This window comes from Leptidea sinapis, chromosome 41, assembly GCF_905404315.1.
Source record: "Leptidea sinapis chromosome 41, ilLepSina1.1, whole genome shotgun sequence".
NCBI classification, from domain to species: Eukaryota; Metazoa; Arthropoda; class Insecta; order Lepidoptera; family Pieridae; genus Leptidea; species Leptidea sinapis.
This window is the reverse complement of record NC_066305.1, coordinates 5604603-5624738: the sequence shown is the minus strand read 5'-3', so window position 1 is coordinate 5624738 and position 20136 is coordinate 5604603. Positions and strand designations below refer to the sequence as shown.

Genomic DNA, 20136 nt, shown 5'->3' with positions numbered 1-20136 from the left:
ATCTCGAAGCGAGAATAAACAATAAGATGAAAAGGAACCTTATTTTTATTGGGTCCCGGTGAGTTTATTGCGCCCGTTCCTCTGAGGTCTGAGAAATATCCCTTATTTATGAGAAAAATGATGGGACATGCTACACGTTCACCGATGGTAAATGATACGCGCTGCCAATTACAATGCACTGACGAGAATTCTTGATTAAACACAAAAGGAGGAGAGACTGTGACTTTGAGATACAGGATGTAAAGCATCTTTAGCCCAGTTATAATTAGTACCGAAGTATTCACAAGCGACAGAGCCCTTCAAGCCGAAATTGGTATTAAAAGACAAAAAAGGCATTTATTTCCTCAAATTTGATGCCTTTGGATTTCTTTTTGATGTCAGTTCAAACACTACCACCGCTTCGGAAACAAATGGCGCTCTGAGAGAAAAGAAACGGCGCAAGAAACTCTCCTAGCATATCAATTCAAGTGTCATGTGCAAAAATGTCGGGTCTTTCTTCCCGCCACCGTAGTTCTATCGTGACGACGATCTTACCAATTGGATAGAAATATCGTCTTCAAGAATCAATATAATATTGTGAAATGTGAGTTATTATGTTATGCGATATCATAACATTTATGTTATGGGAAGTGAAAAAATTAAAAAAAGCGCCAAAAATCAAAAATAGTTTTAAATCATGTTTCAATAAGTGGTATTTGGTGCAAATTTTGATTAAACTGAAATTATTGTATTTTGACCTGAACTTTGCTTGAAAGACCTAGCATGGATAGTTTTTTCTATTTGGTCGGAATATTTAGTTAAGGAGAATGCGAAAGATTATTATTATCTTTTACCCTGATGATATATCACTCGCCTCGTATTACGATATGCTACACTTCATATTTATTTTCTTAACTTACACAAGTAAGTAGAAATGTGTCGAGTAAGTTTATTTGTTGTATCATGTTGCATATATTGAGTACCAGCCGTGCCCACCCGCTTCACCGGTTAGTTATAGAAAATAATTAATTTCCTAAGAATAATCTTAGATTAACACCAAAATTAAATATTCATTCTTTTTTAAAAATTATTAAATATTTTATAACACCGTAATGGTCCCAGTCCCATTCCTACATATGTAGTAGTTTTGAGGTGCGTCAAAGGAAATATAAGGATATGTAAATAAATATGTATACATATCCTTATCATTAAAGATCTTAACTTTCTTTATAAAATTAAACATACCTGATCAAATTGTTCGAAGAGCGATGCCGCGGGTTGGTGTATAGTGCACACCACAGTTCTCCCTTGTCTTGCGAGTTGCTTCAATGTCTTCACACAATGTACCGTGGTCACTGTGTCCAGACCGCTCGTTGGCTCGTCGAGGAAGAAAACTGGTGGGTTGTTCACTAACTCCAGAGCAATTGATAACCTGGAGAACAATGTGGATACATTGAAAGCTATTTTTTTATTGGAAAAGGAGGACAATCGAGCGTACGGATCACCGCCATTTGCAACATCAGAGGATTCACAGGAGCGTTGCCGGTCTTTAAGGAAGGTCTACGCGCTGTTTTTGAAAACACCCATGTCGTATCGTCCTGGAAATACCGCCCAAGGAAGCTTATTCCACAGCTTTGTAGTACGTGGAAGGTCCTTGAAAACCGCTGTGTGGAGGAATGCAATGCATCCAGATGGTAGAGATGATATCCTAATCTACGGCGTGTCGTGCCAAGATGGAATTCAGTAGCAGGAAACAGGTGAAATAGCTCTTCGGAACACTCCCCGTGATAAGTGCGATAGGAAACTCACAACGAAGCGACGTCTCTACGCAACACAAGTGATCGAGCCGTTCACAGAGTACTGGGTCCCGACAATTCGAGCAGCTCTGCGTAGCACGCATATTGGTCCCAAATTACTTACTTAAATTGTAATATATTATACTATTCTTAAATTAAATAACGGGTTTTAATACAGTGATACACATTATTAAACAAATAATAATGGTTTTACATTATAGAAATGTACAACTTTCAATTGTTTTTTTGTTTCCCTAACAGATTATATACTTGTGTATCCAACATTGAAGATGAAATTTATGTGCAGAAACAGCTCGCAATACCAATAATGTACTTATACGAGGGCGGCACTGAAAATTTCGGGAATCTAGGAAGTGACACAACATTACTTTTTAAAAATGTATTTATTGCTTTTCGAAGTATTCTCCGCGAAATTTGACACATTTTTCTATACGATGGAACCAATCATTGAAGCAACCATTCCATTCGGAAGTTGGGGTCTCCAAAATGGCCGATTTGTAGGCGTCCACAGCTTCTTCAGGTGATGAAAATCTCTGACCACGCAATTTATTCTTTATTTTAGGGAAAGTATAGAAATCATTAGGGCTTGGGTCGGGGCTGTACGGCGGATGGTCTAATAATTTTATGTTTTTTTGCTCTAAAAACTCTATTGTTCTGTGCGCGGTGTGAGAACTCGCATTGTCGTGATGAAGGATGATGCGGCGGTTGCAGTTCTCTTTACGGAGTTCAGAAACGACCTGTGGCAAACAAATGCTAGCATACCATTCTGAGATTAACCGTTCTTTGTCCCTCAAGAAGAATAGTCGGCCGCTTTTGGAGACAAACGTGGCCACCATTTTTTTGGAACACTCCGTGAACGATCAATTTTTGTTGGCTTTAACTCATTTTCGAACACCCGAACTCGTGATTGGTTTTTTGTTTCGGGTTCGTACGCGTATATCCAGGATTCATCACCTGATACGATGTTGTATACAGCATTTGAGGATCCTGCGTGGAATCTTTCGAGAGTTCTGACGCACCAGTAACGCGAGCCGCTTTTTGCGCTTCACAGAGCAAATGCGGTATCCATCGGGAAAACAACTTTTTTACACCTAATTGTTCATGCAAGATTATTTGTATTTGACTCATGCCAATGTCTAAAGTTGCCTGAATTTCGCGGTATGTCACATGTCGACTGCAGTTTTTTGACGACCTTGACGGGGATCATCACTGAACTTGACACGTCCACTTTGAAATTCAGCAAACCAGCGATAAATTGTGGTTTTGGATGGGGCTTCATCACCCAACGCAGAAATCATCCGGTCAACACACTGTTTTTGTATTAAACCACTTCGAAAGTCATAATAAATCATCGCTCTAGAATTTTCTCGAGTCAATTCCATTTTCTCAACGACTAAACAAGTTTGAAAAGACTTTGTGACAATACCGAGAATCTTTTTTTAAATAAATAAATGGTATTCGATTTTTTAAACCAAGGAGTTTTCGAATAAAAAGATTTTAATTTGACAGGAACTGTGGAAATATTCCATTCCCGATACTTTTAGTTCAACCCTCGTAGAAGATGCGATTATCATTAAAAATTTATTTGATTGATTAAACATTTTCGTTTAGTTACTTTCGTAGGCAACTTGGACTTGAAGAATGGAATCCGAGGAAGACCACCCACTTAGGTGGTAATTATGAATCGAATGCGATCGTAGAAGCCGATTTATCGACGTATTTTCATCCAATAAAAAATAGAAAAGCTTAAATAATGGGTATCCTATACTAGTAACTAGAGAGATCATCATATAGTACAGCCATTGTTCAAGTTTTTCTCTTCAAACGTGCGCTTTTCTCTGTAGGTCATCAACGTTGAAGCGTTCTGTGCAGGTTCAAAAGGGTAAGTTTGAACCAGCACAGAACGCTAAAATAAGGTATGTAAATGAATTTTGGCGGAAGTTATGATGTGTGACGCAAGCGAACATCGCAAAGGCTGACTCCAGGTCAAACGCTACAGCAATGCCCCCTAAATCGAGTACTGGAGTAGGTAGGGGTGTCGTAAGGTAGGCAATGGATCAAACTAGTCGTAGCTGAGCTTTGGAATATAAAAAGATTGCTTACCGTAGGTATTTAGTATCTAGCGTAAGGAAAAATTTTATGAGTGGGTGTTCAATAAGAGTTTGAATATAAAATAACAGAACCACATTAAACTAAATTAACTTTAACACTAGTGCTATATTTATTTAGGTGGGCACTGCCTAATTGCCTATATGCCCACACTTAAATATTTAGTGATTCAATTCACTACAGCTTCGTCAACATCCCCTGTTCTCACTAGACCTGGGCCCAACCAACTATTATTTTTCAGTGATACAAACAATTTTTACATGGAAAAAACAAAATACAAAATTTTGTTGAATTCAAGTCTCCAGGGGTAATGGGTAACTACCGCATAAGCATAAATTACCTTCCCTTGAGATTGTTAGTTTTACCACATAATAAGATCCTCAAGTAAGCCTCAAGAGGCATCGTTTATACTTTAAAATAAATTTAAAAATATTTAGTATTTATATTTTAATAAAATGTATATAAATATCAAAGCATTCGTTATTAAAACCATAATAATTGTGCGGACAAAAAGATGACAACTCTTGCTTCCTAACAAAAAATTACTGCATAATTCTGTAATTTAATAAACTAAAATTGTACATTAGAATAAAAAGATGCAAATTAAATGTACCTACTCTTGCATTACCTAACATACTAACATTAAAGTATATTTTATCCTCAATCATATTAAACTATATCTACTTTTATTCTACTTAGCTAGAATAAGATAAATTTGTTACGGTCGATAAATACAAGAAGATTCAAGACCATGTAAGTGTTTGTAGTTTCATGATTTACTCTATACGAGCCAAGAAGCAATTCCGCTCTAACCAAACTCCGGTGGGCGACAAATGTATTCACACATACAAAGAAAAGCATGAAATAATTTTGTTATTGCAGCTGCAGTGCTTATTATAGCCCAAGTCAGTAAAAAAACTAGAAGGCCTAGACAAATCAACAAAATATATATTTGTGTGCATAATGTTCAAGCGATGAGCTGTTCTATCGCTGAACGCATCCACGAGCGTACAAAAGATCAACCTACATTTAACGAAGCTTAGCCGAGCATGAGCCAAACGCTCGCACCAAGCCTGTTGGACACTCGTGGTCAGGCCACACGAATTGTGTAGCTTGAGGTCTACTCTCTAGCATAGACGCACTTTATGATGGCAAGGTCAAATTATTCGTCTCAATTAGTGTGCATGGGTTGAGACACATGACACAAAGGAATCAAAATGCAATGTTCTGAAAGGAAATTAAGTCATGTCTGCATGTAGCGTCATAATAATAATGTAGTATAGGTAAGTTATCCCGGCCTCTAGTCAATATTTATGCAAAATTTTAAATAAATCTGTCCTGCAGTTTTTCAACAATTGACATACAAATAATCCGACAAACGGACGAACATACAAAAATTCTATGAAGCAGTTTCTTTTGGCTTCATTATTATAGTAGAACACACAGCACTTAGTATTTTTATAAATATTTTTCAAGGTAAAGTTTATACTTCGTTACAATATCATTATAGATTATATTATTACGGGTGAAATTTTGTAAGATCAGTTCTTACCTGATCTTTACTCGACGAAATGAATATTCCTGCCAAATTTCAAATCTCTGAGCTGTAATATGGTTCCAGAGATATCGTGTAAAGATATGAGTACTTAGATGGAAATCTCTTAATGTATGTATATATATTATCATATTCTCCCTTGATAAACGCGATAAAATACACAACGCCAAGTGTGGACCGCACTCGGCACTGCATACTCTCAGAATGTGATAAAGTATTTTTTTCATTCCGAGGATTTTATAATCCAAATGCTATTCGACAAAAGGATTATTTGCTTGTTTCATTTAATCACCATAGTAAATGACTGCTTTTTACATACCTCTTTTTCTGTCCTCCTGAGAGCTGGTCAGTTCTCGTGTGCTGATGTTCCAAAAGGCCCATCTGCTGCAGTATGTCCTCAGAAGGTGCCTTTACACCGCGAGGTAGTTTTAAGCTTGCTGCCACGTCCATTGCCTCACGGACGGTCAACAATGGCTGCAACAGATCCTCCTGCGTGATATAGCATGATGATCGTTGGAACTGCTGCTCGTCTCGGATCTCCCCGTTCACTAACAATTCACCTGTGACGCCAGCTGACCTGTGAAAAAGCAATTAAATAAAATCAACCAACAGTCCATCCACAGTTTCGAATTCCTAGAGAGAGTTTAGAAAACTTCAACAACTACAAAGATATTTAAACTTTCCCAGCATTTTGGTGTTTCTATGTTTAAATAGATTTGGTTTCTCCTATTGACTATTGCATTTAGATATTATAAAGATTTTATACGAAAACGAGCTAAATCGGCCACGTTTTACTATTCGTAATCCACCAACTGCCCATGTAAAACCTCTGGTGACTTTTTTGGGGAAAATTTTCAAAAATCCTACTATTCGCCAGAAACAATTTCTTACTTTGAAAATGACGGAGTGTCCAATATTTCCAAAAATCCCTTCTTAGTGATAAAATTTAGGGCATCCTTTAAGGTATTTCAAGTTAGCAGCTACGTTAAGTTGTTGCTCTGCGCTGTTGAATCAGTTGGACAGTCAGTCACGTCTACTTACCTATACCCAGAAATAGCGTTCAATAATGAACTTTTGCCGGCGCCAGAGGGACCCATAATAGCTATGAGTTGTCCAGACATAAACTTGCCATTGACACCTTTTACAACTTGTCGCGCTGTCCCTGAAACAATAAATACATAAACATAAATAATATTCTTATGATATCCGAGTACAGACATTTCGGAATATTGCTCAGAAAATCAATAAATTTTATTAACATAATACTTTTCTAATCGCACGCCCAGTTAAGATATAATTTCCGTAGGGATAACTTGTTTTTCGAAACCAAAGTCTATATCACATATTGATTAGCATTTTTAAAACGTTTTGCTTTTATTCTATATTATTACTAAAAGCAAAGAATTCAATACGTAATCATTGTCAAAGTGAAGCATTAAATATCACTGATGTGATTATTTACGTTGACTTAAGTACATTTTCTAGTTTAGATTTAGGTCTGCATAAGAAGCTGTTATTTTAGTCTTGAAAAATGTCATGCATGAGAATGCTTATTTTGGGTTTACAAAATATAAAATAATATTACACAAAAAGTTAGGCTTGGCGAATAATGTGTGAACTTTCTCCATAGACTAACATTTACGTGATAATTTATACTTTCCACGGAGAATTACGCCTATACGCTCTAAATAAGGTCAAAATGTTTGTGGACTTTACTTAACCTCGTGCTGGGCAAATATACACCTGACCGTAAAAGTCTATCAACTAACAACTAACTGAACTCTCTAACAACTTATTCAGAGTCACAATATTCTATCCAAAATTTATGATTCATAAAGTTATTTTCTAAATTATTCCAAACATATTATTCCAAGTAGTTGTAAGTGCAAAGTATAAAACATGTAGTTTATTTTTACTGCACTGCAATTCAAAAGGTCAATGTATTAAACAGGTAAATAATATAAGCTAAATATATTCAATTATAAGCTCATTGAATTAATAATATTTACGACTTCTCGTAAATTATATCTCAACGGTAAATCTTTAACTTTAACACTATCAATAATTTGTCAATAGCATGACTACATTACTTGCATGACCCAATCGAGGTCTTATATGCAAATTTTTATGTGCAACAATATTTATTATAATTTAAGGCGTGGTCTTTTTATGGAAAAGGAGGGCAAACGATCGTACGGATCACCTGGTTTTAAGTGATCACAGCCACTCACATTCTCTTGCAACACCAGAGGAATCACAGGAGCGTTGCCGGCCTTTAAGGAAGGTGTACGAGATTTTATTTAAGTTACCACTCCTCTCTTTATGACGCCTTTATTTACTCTATTTATGACGCCTAGCTTTTTGAAAGCCAATTTGGCTGCAGTTGACCGCGGAGTTGGCTATCGTTCGAGATTTCGGCGATGGACTCTTCGGATTCGAGCAATATGGAATAGTCAAAAAATAATTCCTATCAGCGACATGCTGCGTTGGTATAATAACAACACAGCGCTGATTTTCAGAAGCCACCTGGTGACCATTGTGTAACCACTATTGTTAAATATTATTTTTTATTTTATTAAAGGTTCCATTAATAATTTTTTAATAGATGATAATTTTAAATTTGGTACAACTCTTCAGAATATAGGTACATAAAGGTAATATCGTTTTTTTATTTACCGTGCTACGAATAAGTCATTTTACAACTTTTAACTGCCTTTTTTATTTCTTCTTTATTTTTTATGTTTTGCACAATTGTAAGAATGTATTAATAGTTTAAATTGTTTGATACCTAAGTAATTATTTGCACAGCTACATATTTAATTAGTTAGTATGCCGAATCAATGGGAATAATCCTCCCGTAATGTATACTCAATGTTAAGTGCCACTGCATCTTTATACATACTGTTTTAATAAACGAGAATCAGTAATTAATTTTAATTTACCTATGCTAGAGATTTATTATGATTGTTAAACTGTTCCCCAACCTCAAGTTTAAAATAACAGTTTTCTTAATGTCTCCATTAAGGGTAAGTGACTTTGTTCATGTGTCTTTTATAACGTCACTATTTTTATAATGTTTTACTCTATTTATTTTACCACTGCTGCATTATTTTGAAATTAATTTAAGACTCATCAAGGAGATTATTAAAGAGAAGCCATAGAACTAATTAATTCGATGCGTCTTCAGATTTGTTTAGGATACATTCTAAGGTATCTGAAAGACTGTATGTAAAGACAAATTATTTTACACGGTGGCTAACTAGATTAGACAAAATGAATTCCAAAAAATAGCTACAACGTAAAATCTAAATGAAAACCTCTTTTATCTATTTGTAAGGGTCATTGCCAAGTCCAAAGAGCTCTTACATCGCGATAATTTATTAAGCGCTCTATAATTTCGTCAGTTCTTACTTTTTGCGATAAAAATCTGTACTTGTCACGTTGTGACCCCAACTAATATGGCATGCGATTAAATTATCACAGGCCAATGTCTGTCAATACATTAAAAACCAGAGCAAGAACATTATTATGATAACAAATACAGCTATAATGCTCTACCTAACCATTAGTAGTTATACGAGTACTAATAGGTCTGTTGATCCACTGCAAATACCGCTTTAAAGTTGCGATAAATGAACATGAATAACTGACTTTTAATTCGGACCTTCAAACCATCAATTTAGTACCAATATTTTTAACTTATCTTTACGAGAACACAGTTCCACCGCAGATATCGCTTTTCAAGATGCGATGAATAAAAATGTTTATTTTATTTTATAGTGTGTTTCACATTTTTGAAGTGAAAACTTTTTTCGGTGCACTGAGCGCTGAACAAAATAAATTTGTGGATATTGATAACGCTTCCTTATTACAGTTACACAGCCGAACGTGCCTGCTAAGTCTCATTCAATATCCATTTAATAAAAATCTCAGTGGGCTTAAGGAAATTTTAGTTAGAAAAAAATTGGTGCAATAAAATAGCGGTGCAATAAAATTAAACTAAACATGTATTAGTGAGGAATTGCAATTTATTTCCTTTTAAATAACACCATTTGAATGATGGCCCTCTCGGTGAAAGCGCAATCTCCTATATACGCAAGTGAAAAATAATAACGTTACAGCTATCTTATTTCGGATATTCCCTTCGAGCTGTTCAACGTAAATTCTCTCAAACTGAACTCTATCATGAGAATAAAAACGGCCGTCATTTAAAGGTGAGGTAGGCATAGTAGAGTAGTAAATTTGTCTTGAAACTTAATACGGCCTTGAAACATATATATGGGATATTCTAATTAGTATCGCTGTTACTGGAAGGCAATGATAACAATATGGAATAATAAAACACGAACGAAATTATCGTTATATCCGCTCTTTGAATGCAACAACAACATCCAACTGTGCCGTGATTCACAGATCACAGATTATCAAACGTACATGATGCGCACTGTCTGTATGTTAAACATAATATTGTTCCACAAGTAACAACTTATTTATTTTACGTACTATTTTTACGATTTATCTAGAAATACTAATATAATACAATTCACACACTTTGATAGAAGCCCGACGAGATAATCCTCGTCCTGTAATCGTTTAACACTACTCACACTCACATCTCAAATCAAATACCTGCAATAATATTACACACAAATAGTCACACACTTATACACATAATAAGAAACACACATACATATATCACCAAACTCGCCGCCGAGTGCGAAGTTTGTTCAAACGTAGAGTCCAATGGACTAATAGATATATAAGATCGTTAGTGTTCTCTCTATCCAGCCTAGTGAGTCCGGTCGAGGTTCGAGTCTCTTTCCGAGACGCCCCATTTTCGGCCTCCAAGGCCCCGCCCGGCTTCGCTGTAAAAGCCTTTAGGGCTATCAGCACAAATGAGGTTTTTAGTCGGTAGGGAGTGTTTACACCCGAGTCCGATATATGGGCCCCGTTTCGAGGTCTTCAATACGTAAATGTGTTTTCCTCCTCTCCAAAAAAAAACTAAGAAATATATCTATACCCATATCTTTAAATCCTTACTAACATTATAATTACGAATGTTTGTTTGTTTGTTATGCTTTCCCGCCATAAATACTCAACGGATACTCATGAAAGTGAAAACACACGTTTTCAAAGGGACAGAAAACGACATAGGATTTTTTCATCCATCGTACTTCATACAAACGCGATGTAGATAATATCATAATGTATATTATATAAGTGTATTTAAGAGGGTAGAAAATCATTCCCGTAGTTCTCGGAAGACGTTTATTTATTGGATTTGGAATTATTTGTTAAATCCAAGATGGCCACATTATTTAGAAGGTTCGTGAGGTGGTTGAAATCGAATTTAAAATATTATATTGAAAATTTAAACTTCATATACAAACTATGTAACTATATTTTAGGGTCCGTACGTCCGATTGAAAAATCTGGAACCATTAAAGGATCACTTATGTTACAGACAGTCATGTCTGTCTGTCTCTCATTATACATCTAAATTGAATTCAACCACACCAGTCTAACGAAACCTTAAAAAAAAAGCGATTCACTCGATTGTATGAAACGTGCTATCATTGACAGATTGTCAGATGACGACTATAATCTTGTTAAAAAAGGAGATCCACTACGTTTTAAGCAACTGTTCGCTTTAAAACTTAGCCGGATTATACTTCGTGGCCAATCGCGATACTCTTATTACTACTATTTCAAACTTATGACAAATTACTGCACGTTTCATACTAAACTAAATTTCAATTTTTACTTAGGCAGTCCCATCTCTTATTACGTAGTATTTACATCCTCTTTCGTTGACACACGACTAGGGAGAAAAGTGTGCTTACATTGTCTTTAAGCACAGTTTTTCTGTAATATGTTTAAAGAACAACATTGTGTATATGTGATGTTTTCATAGAATAAAATGCTATGAGACTTGTCTGAGTGCTTACCCACGGTAGTCTCTATAACTAACAGTAGGATTTGAATTAAGAATATAATATTTATAGGCTATTCGATGGCACGCCGAAAATCATCGCAAGCCTGAAATATTGATTTTTGCAAAGGAAACCGGAAGAGCACTACAAAGTTGTTATTTCCGCGTGCGCTGACCAAATAGCTCTTATTTTATTTATAAAACGATAACTCACCTTGAGAATAAAGCAATCACCACCAGGCTATTTCCTAAAACGTCAATTGTCATGCAATTTATTTTTAAATAGTAAATTATTCAAAAGAGCATAAAATGAGCCGTTTAACCCGAAGCGTATATATACAGACCACTATTTAAAAATTACTCATAAAACTGGTTTAACAGTAATCATTACTGAACACATATATAAAAAATAACCAAATATATACCAGGAAAATAGCAAATCATCGTCACATTTCGTAAATTCACAACATCATTTATACATCGCTTTTTCCTCGCCCAGCGCTTAGGCAAGAGTTTTGAAATGTTACTATTTAATAATTATGTTATTTTCCAGTACAAAAATACTGACTACATATTTGTTATCTCTTCACTATTCTACATAGAACTTATTTTGCAAGTATAATTTAGTGACGCTTGGATATCTTAGTCGAGCGTAAAATTTGTGTGAAATATAATTGAGTAATGCGCTTTTTCACTTCATTTGCCAAAAAATACAAAAAGTAGACTTAAAAATGTAAATTAATTTGAACATATAAAAGTCAATCAAGCAATTCGTGTATATAATAAGAATATATTATATTTGTAAAGGAAACATAGATTTATGTAACATAAGTTAAATTTAAATAACATAAATTATGATAGATAAACCTTAAATCTCATAAAAATGCATATCTTATGAAGGTTTGAAGTATGTGTGGATGTGAGACACTTAATTGCCTTAGTATCAAAAAGAAGAAATAACTTTATGTATAACAGCATAGAAATCCATATTACACAGCCTTATCTCTACATAAACAACTACTTACGCGCATGAAAAGTGATAAGAAAATTAATTCATCAACTTTCCTGAGCCTGTTCTTCTAACGAAGTGTGAGCCACATACCTATCATCCATTATCCTGACAGTCAATACGTAAATATTTTTAAAGTATTAAATTTTAATTTCATACAGAAGAATTATGATGTATTTTGAAAATATTTGCCTTTAGCAGATTTAAAAAAGTCCATGAAATGTCATATAAATTTTATTTCACATTTACCAGTAGGGAGGCTTCTTTGCAAGGGATGCCGGCTAAATTATACACAACGGCACCTATTTCTGCCGTGAAGCAGTATTGCTGTGTTTCGTTCTGAAGGGCGCCGTAGCTAGTGAAATTACTGGGCAAATTAGACTTAACATCTTATGTCTCAAGGTTACGAGCGCAATTATAGTGCCGTTCAGAATTTTTGAAAGACCCAAAAATTCACTGCATTGTTATGGGCGTATCAATTACTATCAGCTGAACAGCTGCCCAGCCTGCCACTTATTTTCATAAAAAAAAAGACGTGTGGCACACGGGGACTGCCGCGGTAATGCTATTTTTTATCAACTTATGCAATTATAATTATTTATTTATTTTATATATGCAGTATTTTTTTTTTCCTTTGTTTTTTTTTTCTTGATATTAACTCAATTACACTTTTTGAGCGTGGTGACCGATAAGAAAATAAATCTTTTTCTTTTATTAAATAAACGAGAAGTTAATTTTGTTCAAAATATTTTTCTCATCTTACAATACATGTAGGTTATTCAGGAATATTTATCATTGAAACTATAGGTTTATGGTAACTGAAATAAGAAACATAAGTTTCAGACTTGATATCTTCTGAATATCTGGAAAATATCGCGTCAATGGTGGTCCCATATTTTATTGTGGATTCTTGTGGATCATTCATTTACAAATTTAATATTTTCGAAAGAAAAGTTGTCAACCGCTCTGATTTTTTATCAGCGAAGTTGATGTTGAAATCGCCAGCCAAACTAAGTGGAAATTTATTACCATTTGTACTAAGTATTTTCGACCCTTGATTTGATTACAGACAGACAACGGGACAGGTGAAACTAAATAAAAATGATTGGCATAATAATAAAAATTTAAAACGTGATAATTAATTACGTGATAAAAAAAAATAAAGAAATTAAAAAAAAAAACAAGATGTACCCCAGGCTCGAACCTGGGACCTTCTGCACAAAAATCATTTGAAAGTACTCAACCCGTACTCGCATACATGTGGTCAGATGAAAATTTAAGAGTTCCCCACGGAGTGCGATACGAAAATTACGCGCACGAGGTCTTGTTCATGACCTAGTTGGAAAAACTACAAAACCTAGGCCTCCCAATGTGAAATATCAGAGACTTTTTCTAAGGCTACATTCACAAAGGAGGGATGGATTATTATTACATATTATTATATATTTCAGCTTGTTTGACAGTTCTTACACATAATAAAATCATAACAAACTGTAAATTGAATATCTGTTTGAAGAATCCTTGTTGTGTGATATACAAACAACACCGAAATCAAAAATGTCCAGGCAAAACGCAAAAAGTGCTAAATGGATTTATTTCTTATTTGTTTAGGTCGGTACAAGACATCAGCTACGCTAGATGGAGGTAGGTAGTATTTTTCTGCTTTATTGTGCGTCGCGGGTAACTACCTGCAGCATCAGGTAATCTATGAATTAAATTAATAGTTTTAATTAAAACAGTTTATGCTCAACAGTTTATTATGATAATCTTAAGAAGAGCAATGTCATAGTACAATATTGTTTTTTTCAAAATGGGCAACAAAGAATAATAAAGTTTCTTGAGCCGTTTCTTGTTCTCAGTGAGCCCTTTTTTTTTCCAAAAGAATCAATATTGGAAGGTACACCTACAAGGATGAATCCGATGGGCATTCCTAGTTACAATTCATCTCCCCTAAGTCTGGTGAAGGCCGACGAATCAAGCGACGTATACTCACAACTTACATTGAACTATGATCTCTTGAGTTTTGCGTGAGTGATAGATAAGATGGACTAAGCCAAACACGTGTTTCACGCTTATTAGAAGCGAAATAATTTTGTTTCGATATCTCTCGTCTACATACATACACAAAGGCATTACGATAAATTCACACTTCTATTCTAAACACACCGCTACCGTGGTCTTCATCCTACTAATATTATAAAAGTGAAAGTTTGTATGTTTGTACTTCTTTAACGCAAAAACTACTCAATAGATTTTGATGAAACATTACAATAATATAGTTTACACACGAGAATAACACATAGGCTATAATTTATAAAAATATTGTTGCTATATTATATTAACCCGAAAAATGAAAAGACTTTTTCGTGGTCGTGGTTGTTGCTTTAAAAAGTAAGTCTGAGAAAAAACGGTCGAACACTAAATATAATTTATATGGCAAAACAGCGTTTGTCGGGTCAGCTAGTCTCAAATAAAGTAAATAAATTAAACCGGTAGTATTTTTCGCACGGTTTCTGGGGTACTTTCTTGCAACAGTTACGAAACGTTTACGAAATGTAATGGAAAATAAATTAAAAAAAAATGTAAAAATACAGTTACAAGTACACGCATATTATTCTTTCAAATAGTATTTTCTTTAAAGGTGTAACTCGCGTTTATCAAAGGCAAATACTACATGCAACAGTAGGGACTGGATAATATCAGGGGCACTATTTCAGAGTACTGAATAATGCCAGTGCCAGTGAAAACATGCTCCTGCAAAGGTCACGAAGCGTAGGGTTAAATAAATAAATAATTTAAAATGTTACTTTTACGCAAATACCTTATGTAAACAAAAATTAACAAACTACGTTTAAAAAAACCGACTTCTGAACTTGAAAGAACTGAAAAGTATAAAATACTTAATAAAAATTTAATTTAATACACATATTATGCAAACCTTTACCTTTAATATTAATAAAATACTATTATTTATATGTGCTATTGATAGGTTTCAAGTAGTTTTACACAAAAAAACAATTACATCATCCACGTAAATAAAATTTTTAACCTCCGAATTGAGAACCACCTCCTTTTTGAAGTCGGTTAAAAATACATTTAAAATATTTTTGTACAATATTAGCACTAATGATTTAATTGACTAGGTATGTTTCAACTATTATTGGATTCACCGATATATCGACGTTGTTGCAAATAGCATAATCACTAATTGGGGTGAGCAGGTACCCATTATTAATACTATAATATATAATAGTAATGATTTTATAAATATGTTATAATTTTCACATATTATATTAAAACTCGGATACGTTAGAAGCGTCGTCATTTTTTCCTGTTGTATTTACATATATTTCGTATGCCATTATTTATTCCAGTTTTTTACTTTGTTAGCAATATGTAAGACGATAATTATCAATTAAAATTCTCGAATTGATATTGTTTTTTGTCCTTTAAAGATCTAAGAATAGCTTGGCCCGTTTAACGCGGATGAATTTGAGATTTTCCGCTTATGATTACTGTAAATTGCAGGCACAACTAACTTTTTTAGTAAAATATATAATTCTGGTGATTAGATTTCGTACAGGTGTTGTCCGGAGCACATAAAAGGGCATAGGGAACATTTTATCCCGAAAATTTAGGAATTTGAGAAAGCATGAATAAAGTCACAGCGTACATACTAATTAAGTTATTATGTCTATTATGTGTATGTTATGTGGAAATGTGTAACTAATCTAAGTTAATGAGTTAAATAGAAACAAAAACGTATTACTTAATAGTTTTCGTTGGAAGCAGATTATATATCCCAGACGGCAATTTTTTTTCCCAACACCTCCAACAAATAGTATTAATGTATACAAAAACTTAACAAATGATATGCTGAAACCTTCCTCAAGAACCACGCTATCCATTGGTGAAAACAGCATGAAAATCGTTGCAGTAGTTTTTTAGTTTATCGCGAACAGAAAGCCAGATAGACGCGCCAGATGAGTTGTTTTATAATATGTAGTGATAGTGATAAATGCACTGACACATACTATTTAAACAGTACGTCAATAATTTATATATATTATTTTAACATCAGTATCGAACAACGTAACTGTTACGTAATCAGGGTAACTTTAACTCGAGTTCTATTTTTTATTGAGTACAAGATGAACGGTAACGATCCTTAAACGGCAAATACCTTTTTCACGTGCCACTCCGACTAGTGAAGGTTGGCAGTCGGCTAAATTTAACTTTTTGTTCTTCGCGAGGCTAAGTATTTCTACCGCACTCGCGATTCCTGTCCACTCTCGGATGTTGCGCAGCCAAGACTTTTTTCTGCGCCCTACGCCTCTTCTTCCGGCAACTTTTCCAGTCATGATGAGTTGTAGGAGTTACCGTACCTCTCGTGCCTAAGCACGTGTCCCGAATATGCGACTTTCGTCATCTTTTGTAAGCTTCTATACGTTTCCTGAGGTCTTCTTTAATAGTCCGCATCTCACATTCCTACAGAAGTATGGGCCAGATGTAACTAAATGAGTGCGCAAGGAAATCTTAAGACCGCGGTTGCAAAGTACTTTTTAAACGACTTCAAAAAAGGAGGAGGTTCTCAATTCGTTGGTATTTTTTTTTTTATGTTTGTTACCTTAAAACTTTCGACTGTTAATTGTTAGTTAGTGTACTTCAAATTCACTAAAAATCATAAAATTAAAAAAAAATAACAATAAACATCCGCCTTCAAAAACACTATTCCAAAACAAAATATTATATAATGTGCACTAAAAAGTATAAAAATAATTGCGTTTTTTATACAATCCAATTAATTAATCTTATTCTAGTTACGGAATAGTGTTTTTGAAGGCGGTTGTTTTTACATTTTATTTTGATTTCCAGGCATTTACCTGTACCTAAATATTCGTATTTGCGCACTCTTCCTAGTTTTTGGCCTGATACTCTAATGTCAAAGTCGTCAATTTTGTTCAGTTTCTTATTTTCGCTAAAGAATAATATTTGTAATGAAGGCGTGAATTTAATATCCGGTGCTTTCTCTGTATGTTACTTGGCCTTCGCGATAACTTTTAATACAAAAGTACCTTAAATAAGGTAAACTCAATAATCCTCGAGACGTAGAAAATAAAATCATCAGTACTTGTAATGTTCGAAAACATCTTAAATGTATTTCTGTCAGTTGTATAATCCTATTGAACTCTTAGTGCTCATGTTACCGTGGGAAACAAACATACAAGGGGACCACTCGGTAAAAGTATACAAGTGTGGTTCTGTTAATTATACTAATGTTGTACTATAATTATATTAATGTTATACTTAGTACAGTAAAAAAATAAAAAAAAAAATACTGTTAGTCCGTAGTACCTACTGCACGTCAGATGTAAAAACTTCAAACATTTGTAATAATTATTTATTATAGAGTTTTTTTAGAAATATAATAAGTAAGTATTTTTATTACGATGTTTACCATAAAAATAATGATTATTCAATTTATTATTATTTAATTGGTTTTATCCACATGAATTTCATAAACTTTCTTCATAATTAATTCGTAACGCTCTCGTCACGCATTCACCAGCTTTCTCCCCAAGTCAAGCGTGCGTAAAAAAGTTTTACTTCAAAACGTTCGTTTGTCCGTAGGTGCCCAAAGTACCTAAATAATGTTTTACTTCAAAATTACCAACCAACGGATTTCTCTGCTTGTGACTGGTCACAATGGATGCAGAACACCCAGTGATGCGTATCGTACCACCTAAACCTATATCCGCAGTTTGCCCAAATTATCAGGCTTTTTGCACACAATGCCAGCTGGATACAAGAGCGGCGCCTTTTCGTTCGTCAAGCAAAGTGTTTGCACAACATTGTGTTTCAGTTTGAACGGCGCTACGAGTATAACTCGTCAAATTACGGGCCTAATGAGACTTAACATCTTCTGAAAGTGACAAGTACAATTGCATTGCCGCTCAGAATTTTGGGTATTTCAAGAATCTTGTACGGCACTGGATTGTGATGGGCTGGGCGACAATCCCGTACATACTCGTATACGAAACCCTAAGAAAACACAGGTAAAAAAATAATTCTCCTCACTGAAAAAATATTATTATATGATTCTAGATCAACTGGTTCTCCCTTGACTGAGTCACAAAATCAAAATGGCTATATCTCTACCGCATATTTTTATCAACTCCGAGGGAATGTAGACCTTGGTATTTATATAAATTTTCAACTTTCTATTCCTTGCCGTCCTGAGAAAAAGAACCTTGGCAGTCAGAACGACCATCGTAGACTTTCTGTACGGATTCCGTTTTAACATTCGAGGTATGAAACCGGTAATATTTTCATATAGGCCGAGATTTACCATTGTGCTTAAATATAATATTATATTTTATAGTTTTTTTTTAAGTTTTAGAGCCCTTCTAAGGAAAGTAGTTAATAGATGGTAACAAGAATATAAAGGTTTAAAATTCGCAGATAACATATTATAAGTGTGAACAGCGAGACAATAATATGTCCTAATTGAGACACATTTTGACAGAAATTAATATTTATATATTCACGCGCTAGTTTCAAACACGAACTGCCTTCTTTTCCCTAGTTTCATTATTCTCTCTCTCCTCTTCTCCAAGCACTGCCAATTACCACTTGCTTGATAGCCTGGTGTTGAAATTATTGTCAGGTATGCTAACTTGAAGTTGCTTTTCTTGTACGTACTAATCTGTATATCCCAGTTATTTTCACTGTTTTATTTTAGAGGGTGCAAGAAGCTCATCTAATGAAATGTACAAGACCAGCCTCGTGGTCATCAGCAATATTCTGTGCTAGCCGGCCTTTGGGATGTGAGTATGCTCCACAAAGTTGAAGATCCCTGAGTCGTATCAGTTCGGAAATACTGCAGCTGGGAGATGATTGGTGAGTCAAAATCTTCAAAGTGGAATGTGCGGTTGGGGACTGCCTGATGTCGCTCGTGGAATTTCGCATTTTAACGTAGTGTCCGGTGGTAAAAATCGGCTGCTTAATAGGTTACTAAGGACATCTCATCTAAGTCGCTCTTCGTTGTATCCGATCAAATGGAAAATCCTGGTGCTCTAAATCTTCGGCCCAGCTGTGAAAATAATACGCTGTAGATCCAGAGACTGCAGCGTTTAAACAAAACGATACATATAAAATCTTCAGCTTTATTATTGGACCCTCATTTTTATATAAAAGGGGGCAAAAGGGCAAGAGCCTCACGTGATGGGAAGTGGTGAGTCAACCGCGCTCGGAAATCTGCAACAACTGGGATCAAGTAGTGAAGTACTGTATCGCCATGGAATTAAACGTAACTCGATAAATCGAAGCTGATCATACCGTATTTATTTTAATAGCAATTTAGAAGTTAAACTTCTTAAGACAGACTTCGGATAAAGTCGGCTCGAGACGGCGTTGGAAATTTTATTCCTCAGGAAGCGCAATAGGTCGAGAAATCGTTGAGTTTGGGTTTCCAAGTAGTCGGGATCAAAATCCGTAACAATAATAAAAATTAAAGAAAAATCCCATAGAGTTACATCGAAAATAACGTTTCACGCCAGGGACGAGCGGGTTGTCACTAGTATTATTTAACTTACTTCGATCAGTATCTTACTCAACATCAACCATAGCGATATTGTTTGCAAAATAGTAGATATTTATCAAGTAACCAAGGTTCGATTGCAACAAAACAATTTATTGTAAACATCTGCGATTAGAAATACGCCAAGATTTAACC

General features: G+C 34.7%; 1 protein-coding gene across 2 annotated transcripts in view; it reads right to left on the bottom strand.

The window, feature by feature from the left end:
* LOC126976589 (ATP-binding cassette sub-family G member 1) overlaps positions 1-20136 on the bottom strand; it is a 118514-nt gene that overhangs the window by 27072 nt on the left and 71306 nt on the right. For both annotated transcript variants that reach the window (XM_050824986.1, XM_050824987.1), the window contains exons 3-5: positions 6502-6622; positions 5780-6037; positions 1225-1411 (exon numbers count right to left, since the gene is read on the bottom strand). In XM_050824986.1, coding sequence (XP_050680943.1) covers positions 1225-1411; positions 5780-6037; positions 6502-6622 — 566 coding nt within the window. The remainder of the gene's footprint in view (positions 1-1224; positions 1412-5779; positions 6038-6501; positions 6623-20136) is intronic.